The following is a 16,661-nucleotide window of genomic DNA, read 5'->3' as shown; positions in this document are numbered from 1 at the left end:
CGACAATCCACTGAATTGAGGGAACAAGATTGTAATTGGTGCTATGGAAATAAGATATCCATAAGCAGCAAAGTTAGAACATTCAGGGTTCTAAGACATGGTATACATGAAAAATTCTGGTTTCCATGTGTGTATTGTTTTATGAAAACTTCGAGTTTCAAAGGCACTAAATTCGAAACTACAGGTTCGAGTTTAGTTATGAACTTCTAGTTCATAAAAGGAGGTACCTATAAGAACACATAATACAATATACAACTAAGTGTAGTGGATTTGGGTTGCTTCAAGACCTTAAGTGTGAGTGCTTCGGGGACTACGAAAGAGAGTCAGTGGTCAAAGAAAAGAAATAAAATATTGAATCGTTAATGTCCAAAAGTAGACTTCAAGCCAATAATTTTGGATGTCATGTGATTAGTGTAGTGCTGGTTACTTTAATTAATTCAATAGATTAAACCATACAAGGTCAAATGTAGAAGCAAAATAATGATTTCGGGTCATGTTCATTTTAGATGGCATCGGGCCAAATAATTAAGAAAATGAAGCCTAAATGAGGCTTATCCGTAGGCACCCCAACCTAGTTGGGTGTGGGCAAGAAGCAGAACAGGCAAACAAAAAAATGATTTAGGTCGTGAAGTTCATGGCAGCCCAACAAAGAATTGATGGCTGTTGTCCAGGAAAATAGGGGCTACAGCAAAGCTACAGTTTGGGCTCAGGTCAAGGTTGCAAAGCATCCCAAACAGCTACAAGTGGTAGCGTGCCGAGTGGGATTAAGGCCCAACAAACATCCAACCGCAATCTGCAGCAGAGTACAGGCTGACAGATGGGAGCGGGCCATTCAAAGAACGAAGCCCAGTAAGCTTTTGCTAGCTTCTGGTGTGGGCTGAGGGTTGCAGGCCTAGTGCACAGAAAATTTGCCCAGGCCGAATACTTGGTCTTCTAGCACACCTGCAGCAAATCCCATGGGGCTCTGTGGTCCAGAGGAAACAGGCCTGAGCTGCTGGCTCGGCTCGACTTTGGCTTGGCGACGGTGTGGCTTCAGGCCACGACTCAGCCATAAAACATCTTTTTTTTTCATTTTGAAAAATCTAGGGTTTGATAAAATCCTAATTGCTTCTATTTTCTTTCGATTCTTTGACTTACAAATTCCACATATTATAATTGCATATTGAATGAACAAATATATTTATTGACAAAATATATGAACACATATGCAATATATATAATTGAAAGGAAAATATAAATATAGGAGGTTCATGCATCATGGGGATTGTTTTCATGTTTCACGATCGTTTCAAATATCTTAATTTATTTTAAAAGAACATGATTGGCAAAAAACATTTGAGCTTTTGAACTTGTAGAAGATCCTTCTCGGAAAGCCGGAATTGTATCTCTAATACGTTGTATCACGTCCAACAAAGAAAAATTAAATTGAATCAATAGCATGTAGCTCAATTCAATAAAATAATAAATTAATCATAAAAAAATAATTAAAACGTAATACTCCCCTGATTGAGGATCAAATTCTCTTTAGCGTAGCGTCATGAGCGTACTAATAACGTGTTGTAAGCATAATTTACTGAACAATTATGAAGGCCAAAAAGAGAGAGGGAGTGTGGCATAAAGAGAGAAAAGAGAGATGTGTAATTGTGAGGTGTGTTCTTTTCCATTGCATTGTGCATTTATTTATGTAGTAGGGAATGTTAAATCCTTACCCTAATAGGATTACAACTCAAATAGGATAATATCTAACCCTAGAGAATATTCTAAGATATCCCTAGATACATTATGATTTATACAATCACATTTCTAATCTAATAAGACTGCAACAAAACTTTATTTATATGAACCGGCCAAAAAACGGAATTCAATTTTATATGGTAAAACATAATGCTAGTTATGAGGTTGGGTTAACAAATTACGGAAGGTTCTTGGCTACAACAAGTTTCGAACCTTTAGTATTGTCAAACTCTAATCACCAATATACCACATGCTCTTTAGGATAAAGAAGCAGACAATATATATATTGGTGAAGTTCCAGGATGGACTTGGCCCTATCTTGGCCTCCAACTGGCTCTGCCACTGCCTATTGTCCTATATGTTATGTTGGTGTACTAGGAACAAGAAAATGATTTTCAAATATTTTATTTAGTCTCTTACATAATTTTTAATTTTGGATATTGATTTAGCTTAATTTATTTAATTTGATGACCATATATAAAAATAAGTGTGTTAGATTTTAAAAAGAAAATGTGAAAATCACTTGCCTTCAAGTAAAAGACTTTTTTTGTTATCTATACAAAGGTGAAGAAATAACAACAACATTAAACCACTACAATGAGCATATTAGCCTTTATTTATCAAGTCGAATATTAGACATCTTTAAAATTGAGGAACTACGATTAGATAAAGGGAACTTTAACGAAAAGCACCCGGTACTGTTCACTTTAACGAAAAACCATATTTTTACACTAAAAAGTCAATCCTGGTACTATTCACTTTACCCTTTATTTTGTCCTTATCATTAAAACTCAAAGTTTTCAAGCCATTTTCATTAGTTTTCCTTTAGATAAAAGATTAGGTTCGTATTTAGGGCGTGGAGATTACAATTGTCTTAGAGATTACTGATGATAAGTTATCGGTGAAATTTAACTATGTTCTCACGGTTATTTGGTGCTGCAAATTGATGGCCGTATCATTTTTTGAGTTCTTTTTTTAGCTTGTCGAGAGAGTTTCTTTCAAAATCCTTGCAATGCAAAGTTCAACATGTTCAACATGTATAAGAATTTTTATGAATGATAATTTAGCAAACAATAATATTACTTTAGATTTAAGAGATCTTTATTTTGAAAATCCTTCTTGTTCAGTTAATGGATGTCCATGCTTAAATATTTTTTTTGTTACTTGTACTACAATATAATATGTGACAGGTGATGATGTGTAGCCACATTGTTGAGGACAAAATATAACTTTTTTAACACCACTCTTTTCATGAAGCACTTGTTATGTTCCAATTTATGGATAAGACCATGGTAAACATACCATCTATTAAGTTCCAAATTATGGATAAGACCATAATAAATATACCATCTATTCAAATGCAAATTAATAAATGTATGAGCACTCCTAAAACAAACTCATAAATTGTGGATAGATCTTAAATTGTGGATAAATTCATATATTAAGATACCAATTAATGTTACAATTGTTTTAAGTTCTACTTTAAATCTTACAACTAAGATTTTATCATGTCATTTTATCACATTAATGTTTCATAAATTTAGTGTACCACTACTCAAAAAAATTGTTCACACAAAGTTGTTGCCGTTCGCAATTGATTATCTAACCTATATGCACATATACAATTAACGAATGACAATAGTTACGCATGTTGCTTATTTATCCATACCATGTACTTTTTTAATATGGTCGTCTCAAGAAACGCGTGACATGCATGCCTTCCCTTTTCTTATATGCTTACGCATGAAGTTATTATGATTAAGAAGTTAAATCAAGATTAAAACAAATTAAACTAATTGGTGTACATCACTAATCATTTTACACCATAAAAAGTTAAAAAAGTAAAAAGTAAAAGAAAGAAGCAATTAGAGCATGAAAATGATGTGGCATCTCATCCCCATGCTAAACATATGAGGATGGCCACATTATATCACTTACCATTTTTGTCTTGTAGCATGACAAATGTAACTTTGTACCATCAGAGAGAAATAAAGGGCGCTTATCCACATTTCTCACCATTATAAAACGCAGAGCAATCAGCGTTTTGGGCATAAAATTTGCATAAACCACCCAAAACAAATTAGAAGACAAAAAAGTCCAAGCTTGCTTCTTCATCAATGGCGTCGAGGAAGTCGGCCTTTTATGGAAAACCCAGTTCCATTTTTCCAGCCTCGTCTATGGACGACAGCGCAGTTGGCTCAGATGGGCTGTTCGAATTCGACGAGGCGGATATCTGCAACGCATCATCCAGCACAGTTACTGAGTCCAAGAAGAGCACAATTCTCAGCCACAGTGAGCCGAAGAAAATGGGGAGGAGGATGATGGTGAAGAACATGAGCATGGCGGAGAAGGGTGCCGCCGACAAGGTGATGCCATCGTCGCTGCCGGTGAACATTCCGGACTGGTCCAAGATTCTCAAAGACGGGTACAAAGAACAGAGGAAGCTGGACAGTGATGAACACTGCGGTGGAGAATTCTACGGTGACGATGAGGAGGACGACGGCGGAGATGGGAGGGTTCCGCCTCATGAGTACTTGGCGAGGACGAGAGGGGCTTCGTTTTCCGTCCATGAAGGGATTGGGAGGACTCTGAAAGGCAGAGACTTGAGGCGGGTGCGAAATGCAATTTGGAAAAAAGTTGGGTTCGAAGATTAGCAAAAATTAAAGTTTTAAGGAAAAATAGACTTAATTTACTGGAATTTTTGGGCAGGCATAAAATAAAATTTGAAGTCAATGACTGATCTCTGATTTAATTTTTATTATGTATGATGTCCGTTAAACTTGTTGGATTATAAGGGACTTGGAAACGGGTCTTCATCTTAATATTTTAGTACAAACATTTTTTGTATTTAAATGTTTCTGGTTCTGTTTTGTGGGGTTTAATCTTTGTTTTCTGGGTTTGTTTTTGTTTTTGGGTATTAGAGCATCATGAATGTAAATCTGTAAGCTTTGAGTTACTTGTAGCTCAAAAGTCTACAAGTTACTCGTAGTCATATGATCTATCTTTTTTGTAGCAGTTAAATCTCAATGTTTACGCTTCGCGTTTCATTTTTTGAAGACTCATTGCTACGTTGCAGAAATATTGCTAAGCTCGATCATATTTTGATTTAAATTGATGATGGCGTTTTTGTTTTTTCTTTGTTCTTCTTTTTATTCATGTTGTCAAAACAATAATGATAAACAATTTATTATTTTTATTATTATCTAAACTATATATTAACAAAATTCTTTTTTGTCTTCTATCACAACAACAAAATTACGCGTAATAACATAATTTTGCGAAATCAAATTTTACTATTTTTTATTTAAGGGCCTCATTTACATTTGGTTTTATCATATGTCTAATATTAAAAATTTAAAAATCAAAAACAAAAATCTCTCTCCTGCTCTCACTCCCACGTTCTCTCTCTTTCTCCTTCGCATTTTAAAAATAAAAATAAAAATATTCACACACACAAAATGTGTATGCATATACTAGTTGTTAATGATAAAAGGTTGATGGATTGAAGGTAAAGAGGAAATTAAAATTGGTTCGTAGGGGTGGTTGGTACAAAAGATAGAGAGGAGCTAGAAATAACCTTGGGATGAAATGCATGCACATTGGGGTGACAAATACTTCTTAGCTAACTTGCCGAGAAATACTTCCTTAGCGTTGCATGACTTTGTTAGATTGGATGATTAGGACAAACGCACACAGAATAAAATCGTTATAAAATTGAATGTGACTAAAAAATATGTATTTTTAGCTAAAATTGTTTAAGAGATTTACATAAATTTTCACTTTAGTCATTGACAATGAAAATCGATAGAAGTGGTATATAAGTTTGTTAGTTTAAATTATTTTAGTTATTTCAAAAAAAAAAAATCTGTCAAAATCCTTATTAACTGGAGAGGTTGATTTGAAAAAAATATCAAACAAAGGGTTATCACGTGACAATTAATGAGGATATTTCGACACATTTTTCACAAAATAACCGAATGATTTATAATGGACAAACTTAAAGATCACTTCTAACAATTTTAATTTTTAATTACTAAAGCGAAAAACTATGTCAATCTCAGAAACCTTTTTAATTAAAAAACCGTAAAATTTAAAGTGTTTCATGTATTTTAAATAAGTTTTATAAATAACGTGATCAGGTATCCAATTTCATTCTCCTTGCCGATTCATTTCTGTTCTATATGTTAGAAAAAGGAAAATATTTGATTTCATAGTCAATATTTTATTGTTTTAAGTCGTTGTTAGTACTTGGTATTTGCAGTCTAAAAACAGTCATAAAAAGTGTCTGTCAACTTTCTGAAGGCAGAGACAGGTTGGAGTTTTGGGGGATGTCGCCATTTTGTCAACATGTATATCCAATGCCTCTATAAATACCAAAATTTATCAATCAATTAATTTAAATTTTTTAAATTTAATTTAATGACTACAAACAGAAAATTCTTTTAAAAGTTATAATAATTTTGATTGTTAGAATAAATTTCAATGATCTGAATTAATTGATTGATGGGCTTTGGTGGAAGAGATATGAAAATGATTTCTTCCCCTATAAATAATGACTATTAAATTACAAGAAAAGAGTTTAAAGTTATTAACTTATTATGATGAAATCATTTAATAAATAAATAAATAAATTATGATGACACGGATTTACTGTTGACTGGATCCATATTTTCACCATCCCTTGGGTCTTGAACAAGGTAGCTAATATTAAAGAAGTTTTAGGGTCCATTAACACCAATAGATTTGGAAATGTTTTTTTTTAACCGACAATATTATATACATTAAATGGGAGGAAATGAGCTTAGTCTTATAATAGATTAGCAATAATGTGGTTTAAATTCATTTTTGACGAGAATCGAACCTAAGATCTCTCACTTACAAGTAAAGAGGAAGAACACTAGACCGTAATACTATGTCGCAATAGATTTTGATTTTAACAAAGAGTTTATATTGGTTGAACAAATCATGAAAACAATACAATATATTACAAAAAAATTCTAATTTGATATGTGATATGAAAGGACTATAATTCAATGAATCAATTCAAATCCTTACGCTTCTTCATTTTATTCTCATACAACCACAACCTTTATGTTACTTCAGTATGAGAACATCAACCTTTCCAGATAAGCGCAACAGTTATTTATTTGTTTTATGGAAAAAGGAGATTGGGATCTGTTAAACTTTTGGGTATGTTGGTCCCTTCAGTTTGTTCCCTAGAGTAACGCCATAAGGCCGTGGAAAGCTATGTCTTGTGTTTCGAAATTGTTAGAATTGGGGACGGATGATATTCAAGACTCTGAGTTTGGTGAAAATTTATGGAGGAATCTTTCAGTGGAAGAAACTACTTGAAAGTCAGAGAATCGAATGAGAGAGTTGTGTTTCGGGCTGTTTTATGGATATTGCTGGATTGTAAAGATTGTGTAAATTTCGGGGACGAAATTTCTTTAAGGTGGGTAGATTGTGACAGCCCGTCCCTAATTTTAAGAATTTTTAAAGTTTTCATAAAGGATTTTACAAAAATGCCCTTTGAAGGTACGTGCATTATTCGAGGTTAATCACCATGTCGTGCCATCTAAGATTTGTTTTCTTGACATATCCCCGTAGTACTCGTCGTTACGGACGCGTGGGCGCAGACGGTTCGTGATTTGGAGTTATATCGAAGAAGTTATTAAAGTTTGAAGTTGGGATTTTAAGGAATTATAATTTTAGTAAAATATAGAAATTCTTTTATGAAAATGGACGGCCCAGATTTAATGATGAATGAAATGGATGGTTGGGATGAGAGAAAGTTTTGTGTGTGTGTGTGTGCGTGAGAAGAAAACAGAAAAGAAGAGGGATTGGGCAAAGCTGCCCAATCGGAGAAGAAGGAGGAGAGACCGAATGGGGAGAAGAGAGAGGGAGAAGCTGACCAACTAGAGGAAGGAAAGGAGGAAAGGAGAGAGGGCGAGAAGCGGAGGAGAGAAGGAAGAAATGGGTTTTCCCCAACCCGTATACCCGCGCGACCCGCGACTTCCAATCGGCGGGTTTTCGCCATTTTCGTCCAATTTTCCGACGAATTGAATCAAGGTACCACTCCTAATCATCATCTAGGCCTTCCCTCTTCACGTTTCACCCCAAGAATCATTGAATTTCGTTGTGATTTCGCGAAGAACACCCCTACGGGTGCCGCGACCCTTTTGTTTAAATTCTCCAAATTTTGAAATGTTTTCTTTCAATTACTAACACCATTAGCATTCCCTTAGGACCTAAAACAAATCCCAAGAGGTAATTGAGGCGTTGGAACAAGTTTGAAGGTCGAATTGGAAACACCCAATTCTAGGGTTCTTCACGGTTTTGGTGAAATTGAAGCACTTCCAGGCCAAATTGGCCTTGGCCTCAGGTATGAAAGTTGTTCTACTCATTGAGATCTTCAAATCTGCAAATTTTAGTAATTTTTGGAAATAGTTGAATTTTCCGGCGAGCCGGGGCGGCCAACCGCCACCCGCGGCGGCCCGCGCGGCGGTGCGTGGCCAATGGCCCGCCAATGTCATTATTAGCTTGTGATTAAGGTTCTAGGTTCTGTTTTGATAATTGATGGACGTAAATTGAATAATTGAACCTAAGTTGGTTACGATTCGTGGTTAGGTGAAAATGTGAATTGACGATCCGACCGTTGGACCGTCACCAAACTTTGATACGTTGTAATACGTAATATTTGAGGATTATAGGAACTTACGGATTGAGAATCCGATTTACGGATCTTCCGGAATTGAAGTTGTAAGTTCATAAAATAGAATGTTAACCGTCACTTAGTTTTGGAAATTGACGGAGATCCGACCGTTGGATGGTAATGAAATTTTAAGATGTTGTCCTAGAGGTATATTGTGGACCTCTGGAAGTTACGGATTTGAAATCTGAGTTGCAGATCATCCGGATCGAATTACGTAGTGACGTGTCTTATATAAGTTATGTATTCTATCGGCATGATTTCTGAGGTTGGGTTTGATTATTGTTCTAGGCGCTAATCTTCATGATGCCTTGATGTGTGGTGCTAGGGAGTTGTTGGGCGAACTCCAGGTGAGTGGGTAGTTTTGTTTTTGTATTACCTTTATACTATTGATTTTTCCCAGAAAATGAATTTATATGAAGATATGCTTTAAAAATGCCATGCATAGAATTATTTGAAAATGTGAATTGTTATATGAATTACATGATTGATATATGATGCATACATGTTACATGGTGCTGTGGAGGCACAGGTAAGTCAGGTGAGTTCATTTATTCATTGAATTGTTGTTGTTGAGATGTTTTGAGCTCATAACCTGCACCCTAGGTGTTAGTGCTTATATTATTCACCACACCGCACGCTCGCCTTGGATCCAAGTAGGTGGATGTCGTACAGACCATGTGAGGGTTCCGACATGCCAGTCGTACAGACCATTAGAGGGGTTCCGACTGGTGGGTGACCTTAGATATGCGCGCTGATGATATGATGAGAGAAGCACTAGAGCGTATTTTACACCTTTCATCGTATAGACTACCTTACGTAGTTCCGAGTGATGTGCAGAGTAGGGCCGTATAGGTCACTGTGGTGACTCCGGCTTAGTGAGATATTGAGCTATTGAATTAATCGTATAGGACCAACTGCAGGGTCTCCGATTGATTCCTTATTTCACCTGATTTATATTTTGATTTATGGCATGGCATGTTTTTCTTGAAAAATGTTAAAGATTTGGGATTCAAGCTTTGAGATTTCATATGGTTATATATATATATATATATATATATATATATTTCTGAAAAGTGTTAAAGGTTTGAGATTTGAGATTTTTGCTTATATATATGTTTATATATATGCTATTTTCTAGGAAAGTATACAGGTTTTACGGTGAGGGGTTAGAAATGTTTTAAATGAAAAGTTTTCGAAAAACTTTGTTTTACTGACCCACTCAATTTTGTTTTGCGCCCCTCCAGGTTCAAGTTAGCAGAGCTTTGGTGGCCACGAGGAATCCAACGGTGTTCTGACAGAATTCACAAAAGTAGGACTCACCCTCGGGTGTGTTATCTTAGTAATTGGAAAGTTTTTTAAAGCTTCCGAACTGTGTAAATGGTTACGTCACTCTCACGTGACGGCCAGCACGCCCTCCTTCGGGACGGGGTGTGTCAGTTGGTATCAGAGCCTAGGTTGCAATTCTGGACATCTTGAGAATTTCCTAGTGTTTTCTGTCAGAACTATACCGCCTCGTAGCGAGCCACGTAGTTCGGATGAGCCTAAATTCCCTGATATAGTAGTTTGGGGGGGAACTATTGCCATTGTGATTCAGTCTATTATCTAAAGGAACCTTGAGACTGGTTATAAGTTAAATTTGAATACAGACTTGCCTTGTTTCCATTCGGATGTTGTTACTAATCCGGTCGAGGTGTTATGTCGTTTTTGGCTGGATAATAAGAAGAAGTGACGTTCTTTGGCGACCACAATCCATTGTACTTTTTACCAAGAGTTTACGAGATGTTGTTGGGCTTTAAAGACTTTGAGAATATGATCAGCGAGAGTAAAGAGGAATAAGAAAGGAATGAGAATCAGAATAAGACGATAAAGTTAAAGATTCGTCATATCAAAAACCTCGGAGGACTCAAAGCTTCAAAGGAAGTGAAATTAGAGCTAATTTTCCCAGCTTAGGTTTTACTGCCACTGGTCAGAGGCGAAGTGATAGATTTACTAGTGATCCCAGATTTTTGAGACAAGATGACTCTGGTAGAGGAAATGTATATTTGTGCCATAGGTATAATATTAGACACTTTGGAGAGTGTGGGAATCAGTGAATGTGTTCATGTGGACGGATGGGACATAGAGGTATGAATTGTCCCTGAGATCAGTTGTTACCCAACAGTCTTCCTTAACATATCACTTGGAAAATTGACGGGTAAGTCGTACAGGTCACTATATGTGACTTCGACTTATGAGCTAGCATGGATAGTCAAGTTGTAGACTCAGTCGCACAGGTCATTCTAGCTGACTCCAACTGATATATTTCTTATTATGGATGATGTTGCCAAAGAAAGTAATGTTGGAGCACGATCGAGGCGTATTTATGTATTTCTAAGGAAGAACAAGATAATATTACACATTCAGGAATTGTTACTTACTTATCGAGACAACATTGGGTTATTTGTATTGCGGGCTGCATACCGTAATATTTATAACTTATTTGTTGGATTCGTTAAGCAAGTAAACACGTAGGTCATCCTACGTTAGTATGGTGCTATTTAGGGTGTCCGGTGATGGTGAAAAATGTCATGTCGGTGAATTTTATTCCGTTGGATATTGTGGATTTTGAGGTGATTTTTGGCACAAAGTGGGTGCAGAATAAATTTGCCAAGCTAGATTGCTATGGCGAATCAGTTAATTTTTGTCGACCTGGATGACCATAGGTTACTTTTGGGGGTAAGTAAAGTGGAGTGAGTCATGCCATTATTCATGTTGAGAGAGCAAAGAAGATTGTTATCAAAAGGCTGCCAAGATATTTAGTTCATATGGTGCTAAATGATGTTGATCCTAATAGTATGGAAGATGTAAAGATGGTTAGACATTTTCCTGGTGTATTTCCAAATGACTTACCTAGATTACCGCCAGGCAGAGATGTGGGTTCCATTATTGAATTGTTTTTAGGTACAAATCCTATGTTAGAGATTGGTTCAGGTTGAGTTAAAAGTTCCATTCAACTTATTATATCACATTGGAAAAGCTTCGGTTTATTTGTGAGGAAGAAAGTGGACATTAAGGCTAGGCATTGATATTAGGTAATTGAATCGGGTAACGATTGAGAGCTGTTATCCATTGTTGTGTATTGATAATTATTTGATCAGCTCTGAGGCGCCTGGGTACTTTCTGAGATTGACTAGAGGTCTGAATGATATTAGTTGAAGATTAACAGTGAGGATGTTCATAAGACTGAATCCAGGACTCGTTATGGTCATTTCAAGTTAGGATGCCATACGGAGTGACGAATGCACCTGCTACTTTTATGAGTTTGCTGAAGGAAGTATTCCAGTGATATCTGGACCGGGTTGTTATTGTTTGCCATTGACGAGATTGATAAGATTAGAGCAGTGCATGCTAGATATTTAAAGTTGGTGTTGCAAAGATTGAGGGAACGTTGATGTATGCTAAGTTTAGCAAATGCTAATGTTGGATAAATTAATTATATCTACTTAAGGTATTCAAATGGATTCTTAAAAGAGTAGCAACGATTGAGAATTTGGAACAATTGCGAACTGTGACTGAGGTTCAGAGTTTTCTCGGATTAGCAGGATATTGTCGATAGTTCGTCCAAGATTTTAATTATTGCTTCGCCCTTGGCGAGATTGATGAGAAAAGAGGTTAAGTTTGAGTGGGATGAAAAATTATAAGTAGAGCTTCAGCAAGTAAAGTATTCCCTCACTCATGCATCTGTTTTCACACTCCCAGACGATAGTGGTAATTATGTGGTCTATAGTAATACTTCTTTGAATGTTCTTGAATGCGCGTTGATGCAGCATGGTAGGATGATTGCCTATGCTTCATGGCCATTGGGATCTCATAAGATGAATTACCCTACGTGTGATTTGGAATTGGCGGCTATCATTCTTACTTTGAAGTTATGGAGACATTATATTATTGGTGAGAAATGCAAGATTTTAATGAATCATAAGAGTCTCCAATATATGTTTACGCTGAGAGATATTAATCTTAGGCAACAAAGGTGGATTGAGTTGCTTAGTGATTATGATTGTGCGACTAGGGTGGTCGAGCTAATATTGTGGCTGATGCATTTAGTAGGAAGACCCCAGTGAGAATTAATGCTTGGTACGCTTGCTATGTTCATCTTCTTGTGGATTTGAAATCTACTGGAGTAAAGTTGGGTATCGAAAAATCGAGAAGAAGCCTTATTTGCTAATTTCCAAGTTGGACCCATTTGGTAGATCGTACTCGAGACTCAAGCGTTTGACGAAGAAATTCAAGAATTTATTTAAAGCAAGGAATAACGGGAAAAAGAAAGACCTTAGAGTTAGAGAATCAGATGACAAGCTTATGCAAGGGAACAAAGTGTTTATGCCTAATGGTGTGGAATTAAAGAAAGCAATTTTGACGATGTACATTATTCCACTTCTACAATGCATCCCGAAAGTACTAAGATTTATCATACCATTCGTTCATGTACTATTGACGGGTATGAAAAGAGGAATGGCGAAGTATGTTAGTAGGCGTATCATCAGTCATCAGGTTAAAGCAGAAAGAAATAAGTCTTTTGGAATAATGTAGTCATTTCCCATTCCACGGCGGAAATGGGAGAATATTACTATGGATTTCGTGGACAAGCTTCCTCGTATACAAAATAGTTAGGTTGGAATTTGAATAATAATTGATCGACTTGTGACGTCAGCGTATGTTACTTCAGTATGAGAACATCAACCTTTCCAGATAAGCGCAACAGTTATTTATTTGTTTTATGGAAAAAGGAGATTGGGATCTGTTAAACTTTTGGGTATGTTGGTCCCTTCAGTTTGTTCCCTAGAGTAACGCCATAAGGCCGTGGAAAGCTATGTCTTGTGTTTCGAAATTGTTAGAATTGGGGACGGATGATATTCAAGACTCTGAGTTTGGTGAAAATTTATGGAGGAATCTTTCAGTGGAAGAAACTACTTGAAAGTCAGAGAATCGAATGAGAGAGTTGTGTTTCGGGCTGTTTTATGGATATTGCTGGATTGTAAAGATTGTGTAAATTTCGGGGACGAAATTTCTTTAAGGTGGGTAGATTGTGACAGCCCGTCCCTAATTTTAAGAATTTTTAAAGTTTTCATAAAGGATTTTACAAAAATGCCCTTTGAAGGTACGTGCATTATTCGAGGTTAATCACCATGTCGTGCCATCTAAGATTTGTTTTCTTGACATATCCCCGTAGTACTCGTCGTTACGGACGCGTGGGCGCAGACGGTTCGTGATTTGGAGTTATATCGAAGAAGTTATTAAAGTTTGAAGTTGGGATTTTAAGGAATTATAATTTTAGTAAAATATAGAAATTCTTTTATGAAAATGGACGGCCCAGATTTAATGATGAATGAAATGGATGGTTGGGATGAGAGAAAGTTTTGTGTGTGTGTGTGTGCGTGAGAAGAAAACAGAAAAGAAGAGGGATTGGGCAAAGCTGCCCAATCGGAGAAGAAGGAGGAGAGACCGAATGGGGAGAAGAGAGAGGGAGAAGCTGACCAACTAGAGGAAGGAAAGGAGGAAAGGAGAGAGGGCGAGAAGCGGAGGAGAGAAGGAAGAAATGGGTTTTCCCCAACCCGTATACCCGCGCGACCCGCGACTTCCAATCGGCGGGTTTTCGCCATTTTCGTCCAATTTTCCGACGAATTGAATCAAGGTACCACTCCTAATCATCATCTAGGCCTTCCCTCTTCACGTTTCACCCCAAGAATCATTGAATTTCGTTGTGATTTCGCGAAGAACACCCCTACGGGTGCCGCGACCCTTTTGTTTAAATTCTCCAAATTTTGAAATGTTTTCTTTCAATTACTAACACCATTAGCATTCCCTTAGGACCTAAAACAAAGCCCAAGAGGTAATTGAGGCGTTGGAACAAGTTTGAAGGTCGAATTGGAAACACCCAATTCTAGGGTTCTTCACGGTTTTGGTGAAATTGAAGCACTTCCAGGCCAAATTGGCCTTGGCCTCAGGTATGAAAGTTGTTCTACTCATTGAGATCTTCAAATCTGCAAATTTTAGTAATTTTTGGAAATAGTTGAATTTTCCGGCGAGCCGGGGCGGCCAACCGCCACCCGCGGCGGCCCGCGCGGCGGTGCGTGGCCAATGGCCCGCCAATGTCATTATTAGCTTGTGATTAAGGTTCTAGGTTCTGTTTTGATAATTGATGGACGTAAATTGAATAATTGAACCTAAGTTGGTTACGATTCGTGGTTAGGTGAAAATGTGAATTGACGATCCGACCGTTGGACCGTCACCAAACTTTGATACGTTGTAATACGTAATATTTGAGGATTATAGGAACTTACGGATTGAGAATCCGATTTACGGATCTTCCGGAATTGAAGTTGTAAGTTCATAAAATAGAATGTTAACCGTCACTTAGTTTTGGAAATTGACGGAGATCCGACCGTTGGATGGTAATGAAATTTTAAGATGTTGTCCTAGAGGTATATTGTGGACCTCTGGAAGTTACGGATTTGAAATCTGAGTTGCAGATCATCCGGATCGAATTACGTAGTGACGTGTCTTATATAAGTTATGTATTCTATCGGCATGATTTCTGAGGTTGGGTTTGATTATTGTTCTAGGCGCTAATCTTCATGATGCCTTGATGTGTGGTGCTAGGGAGTTGTTGGGCGAACTCCAGGTGAGTGGGCAGTTTTGTTTTTGTATTACCTTTATACTATTGATTTTTCCCAGAAAATGAATTTATATGAAGATATGCTTTAAAAATGCCATGCATAGAATTATTTGAAAATGTGAATTGTTATATGAATTACATGATTGATATATGATGCATACATGTTACATGGTGCTGTGGAGGCACAGGTAAGTCAGGTGAGTTCATTTATTCATTGAATTGTTGTTGTTGAGATGTTTTGAGCTCATAACCTGCACCCTAGGTGTTAGTGCTTATATTATTCACCACACCGCACGCTCGCCTTGGATCCAAGTAGGTGGATGTCGTACAGACCATGTGAGGGTTCCGACATGCCAGTCGTACAGACCATTAGAGGGGTTCCGACTGGTGGGTGACCTTAGATATGCGCGCTGATGATATGATGAGAGAAGCACTAGAGCGTATTTTACACCTTTCATCGTATAGACTACCTTACGTAGTTCCGAGTGATGTGCAGAGTAGGGCCGTATAGGTCACTGTGGTGACTCCGGCTTAGTGAGATATTGAGCTATTGAATTAATCGTATAGGACCAACTGCAGGGTCTCCGATTGATTCCTTATTTCACCTGATTTATATTTTGATTTATGGCATGGCATGTTTTTCTTGAAAAATGTTAAAGATTTGGGATTCAAGCTTTGAGATTTCATATGGTTATATATATATATATATATATATATATATATATATATATTTCTGAAAAGTGTTAAAGGTTTGAGATTTGAGATTTTTGCTTATATATATGTTTATATATATGCTATTTTCTAGGAAAGTATACAGGTTTTACGGTGAGGGGTTAGAAATGTTTTAAATGAAAAGTTTTCGAAAAACTTTGTTTTACTGACCCACTCAATTTTGTTTTGCGCCCCTCCAGGTTCAAGTTAGCAGAGCTTTGGTGGCCACGAGGAATCCAACGGTGTTCTGACAGAATTCACAAAAGTAGGACTCACCCTCGGGTGTGTTATCTTAGTAATTGGAAAGTTTTTTAAAGCTTCCGAACTGTGTAAATGGTTACGTCACTCTCACGTGACGGCCAGCACGCCCTCCTTCGGGACGGGGTGTGTCAATTAAATATATATTATACCTTTAAGCGATATATGAAATCTAAATAAAAGAAACAAAAACATAATATACCTACAAGACACATTAATCAATGATATAAGTTGGTAATAAAAAAAAAAATTCTTTCATATTGATAGATAAATACAATTAATCTGTTTCAAAGGTTCTCTAGGGTTTGCCTAAGAGAGCGCCACCAAAAATTGACTTTCGTCAAATTCTCAGGGCTGCTACCAATTCTGTTGATGGCACATCATTCAACATCCTGATTCCCTTGTTGCATAGATTTTTAGGGCAATGTATTTCCCTTAGGGTGATTTTTTGCAAGCTCCAATTAAGTCAAATGCCTCTTATATTTGGAGAAGTTTAGCGGAAGCAAGAAGTGTCATCCAATTAGGAGCAGGGTGGAGTGTGGGTGATGGAATGAATATTAATGTATGGGGAGATAATTGGCTGCCACG

At 36.9% G+C, this 16,661-nt stretch overlaps 1 protein-coding gene and 2 long non-coding RNA genes across 3 annotated transcripts; all 3 read left to right on the top strand.

The window, feature by feature from the left end:
- Window positions 1-3,778: 3,778 nt before the first annotated feature.
- On the top strand, window positions 3,779-4,783 carry LOC103407844 (protein S40-4-like). The gene has a single exon (XM_008346717.4). The coding sequence runs from the start codon at window positions 3,852-3,854 to the stop codon at window positions 4,386-4,388; it is 537 nt and encodes a 178-aa protein (XP_008344939.1). The 5' UTR covers window positions 3,779-3,851; the 3' UTR covers window positions 4,389-4,783.
- Window positions 4,784-7,586: 2,803 nt separating this feature from the next.
- Window positions 7,587-9,890, top strand: LOC139195287 (uncharacterized). Its single transcript, XR_011580065.1, has 4 exons — window positions 7,587-7,803; window positions 7,980-8,116; window positions 8,735-8,793; window positions 9,691-9,890. It is a non-coding gene; the product is annotated as an uncharacterized lncRNA (long non-coding RNA).
- Window positions 9,891-13,881: 3,991 nt separating this feature from the next.
- On the top strand, window positions 13,882-16,211 carry LOC139195286 (uncharacterized). The gene is made up of 4 exons (XR_011580064.1): window positions 13,882-14,120; window positions 14,297-14,433; window positions 15,052-15,110; window positions 16,016-16,211. It is a non-coding gene; the product is annotated as an uncharacterized lncRNA (long non-coding RNA).
- The last annotated feature ends 450 nt before the right edge of the window (window positions 16,212-16,661 follow it).

The sequence above is a fragment of the Malus domestica genome, chromosome 04 (assembly GCF_042453785.1).
Source record: "Malus domestica chromosome 04, GDT2T_hap1".
Classification (NCBI taxonomy): domain Eukaryota; kingdom Viridiplantae; phylum Streptophyta; class Magnoliopsida; order Rosales; family Rosaceae; genus Malus; species Malus domestica.
The sequence above is the reverse complement of the archived record's forward strand: the minus strand, read 5'-3'. Positions and strand labels throughout refer to the sequence as shown.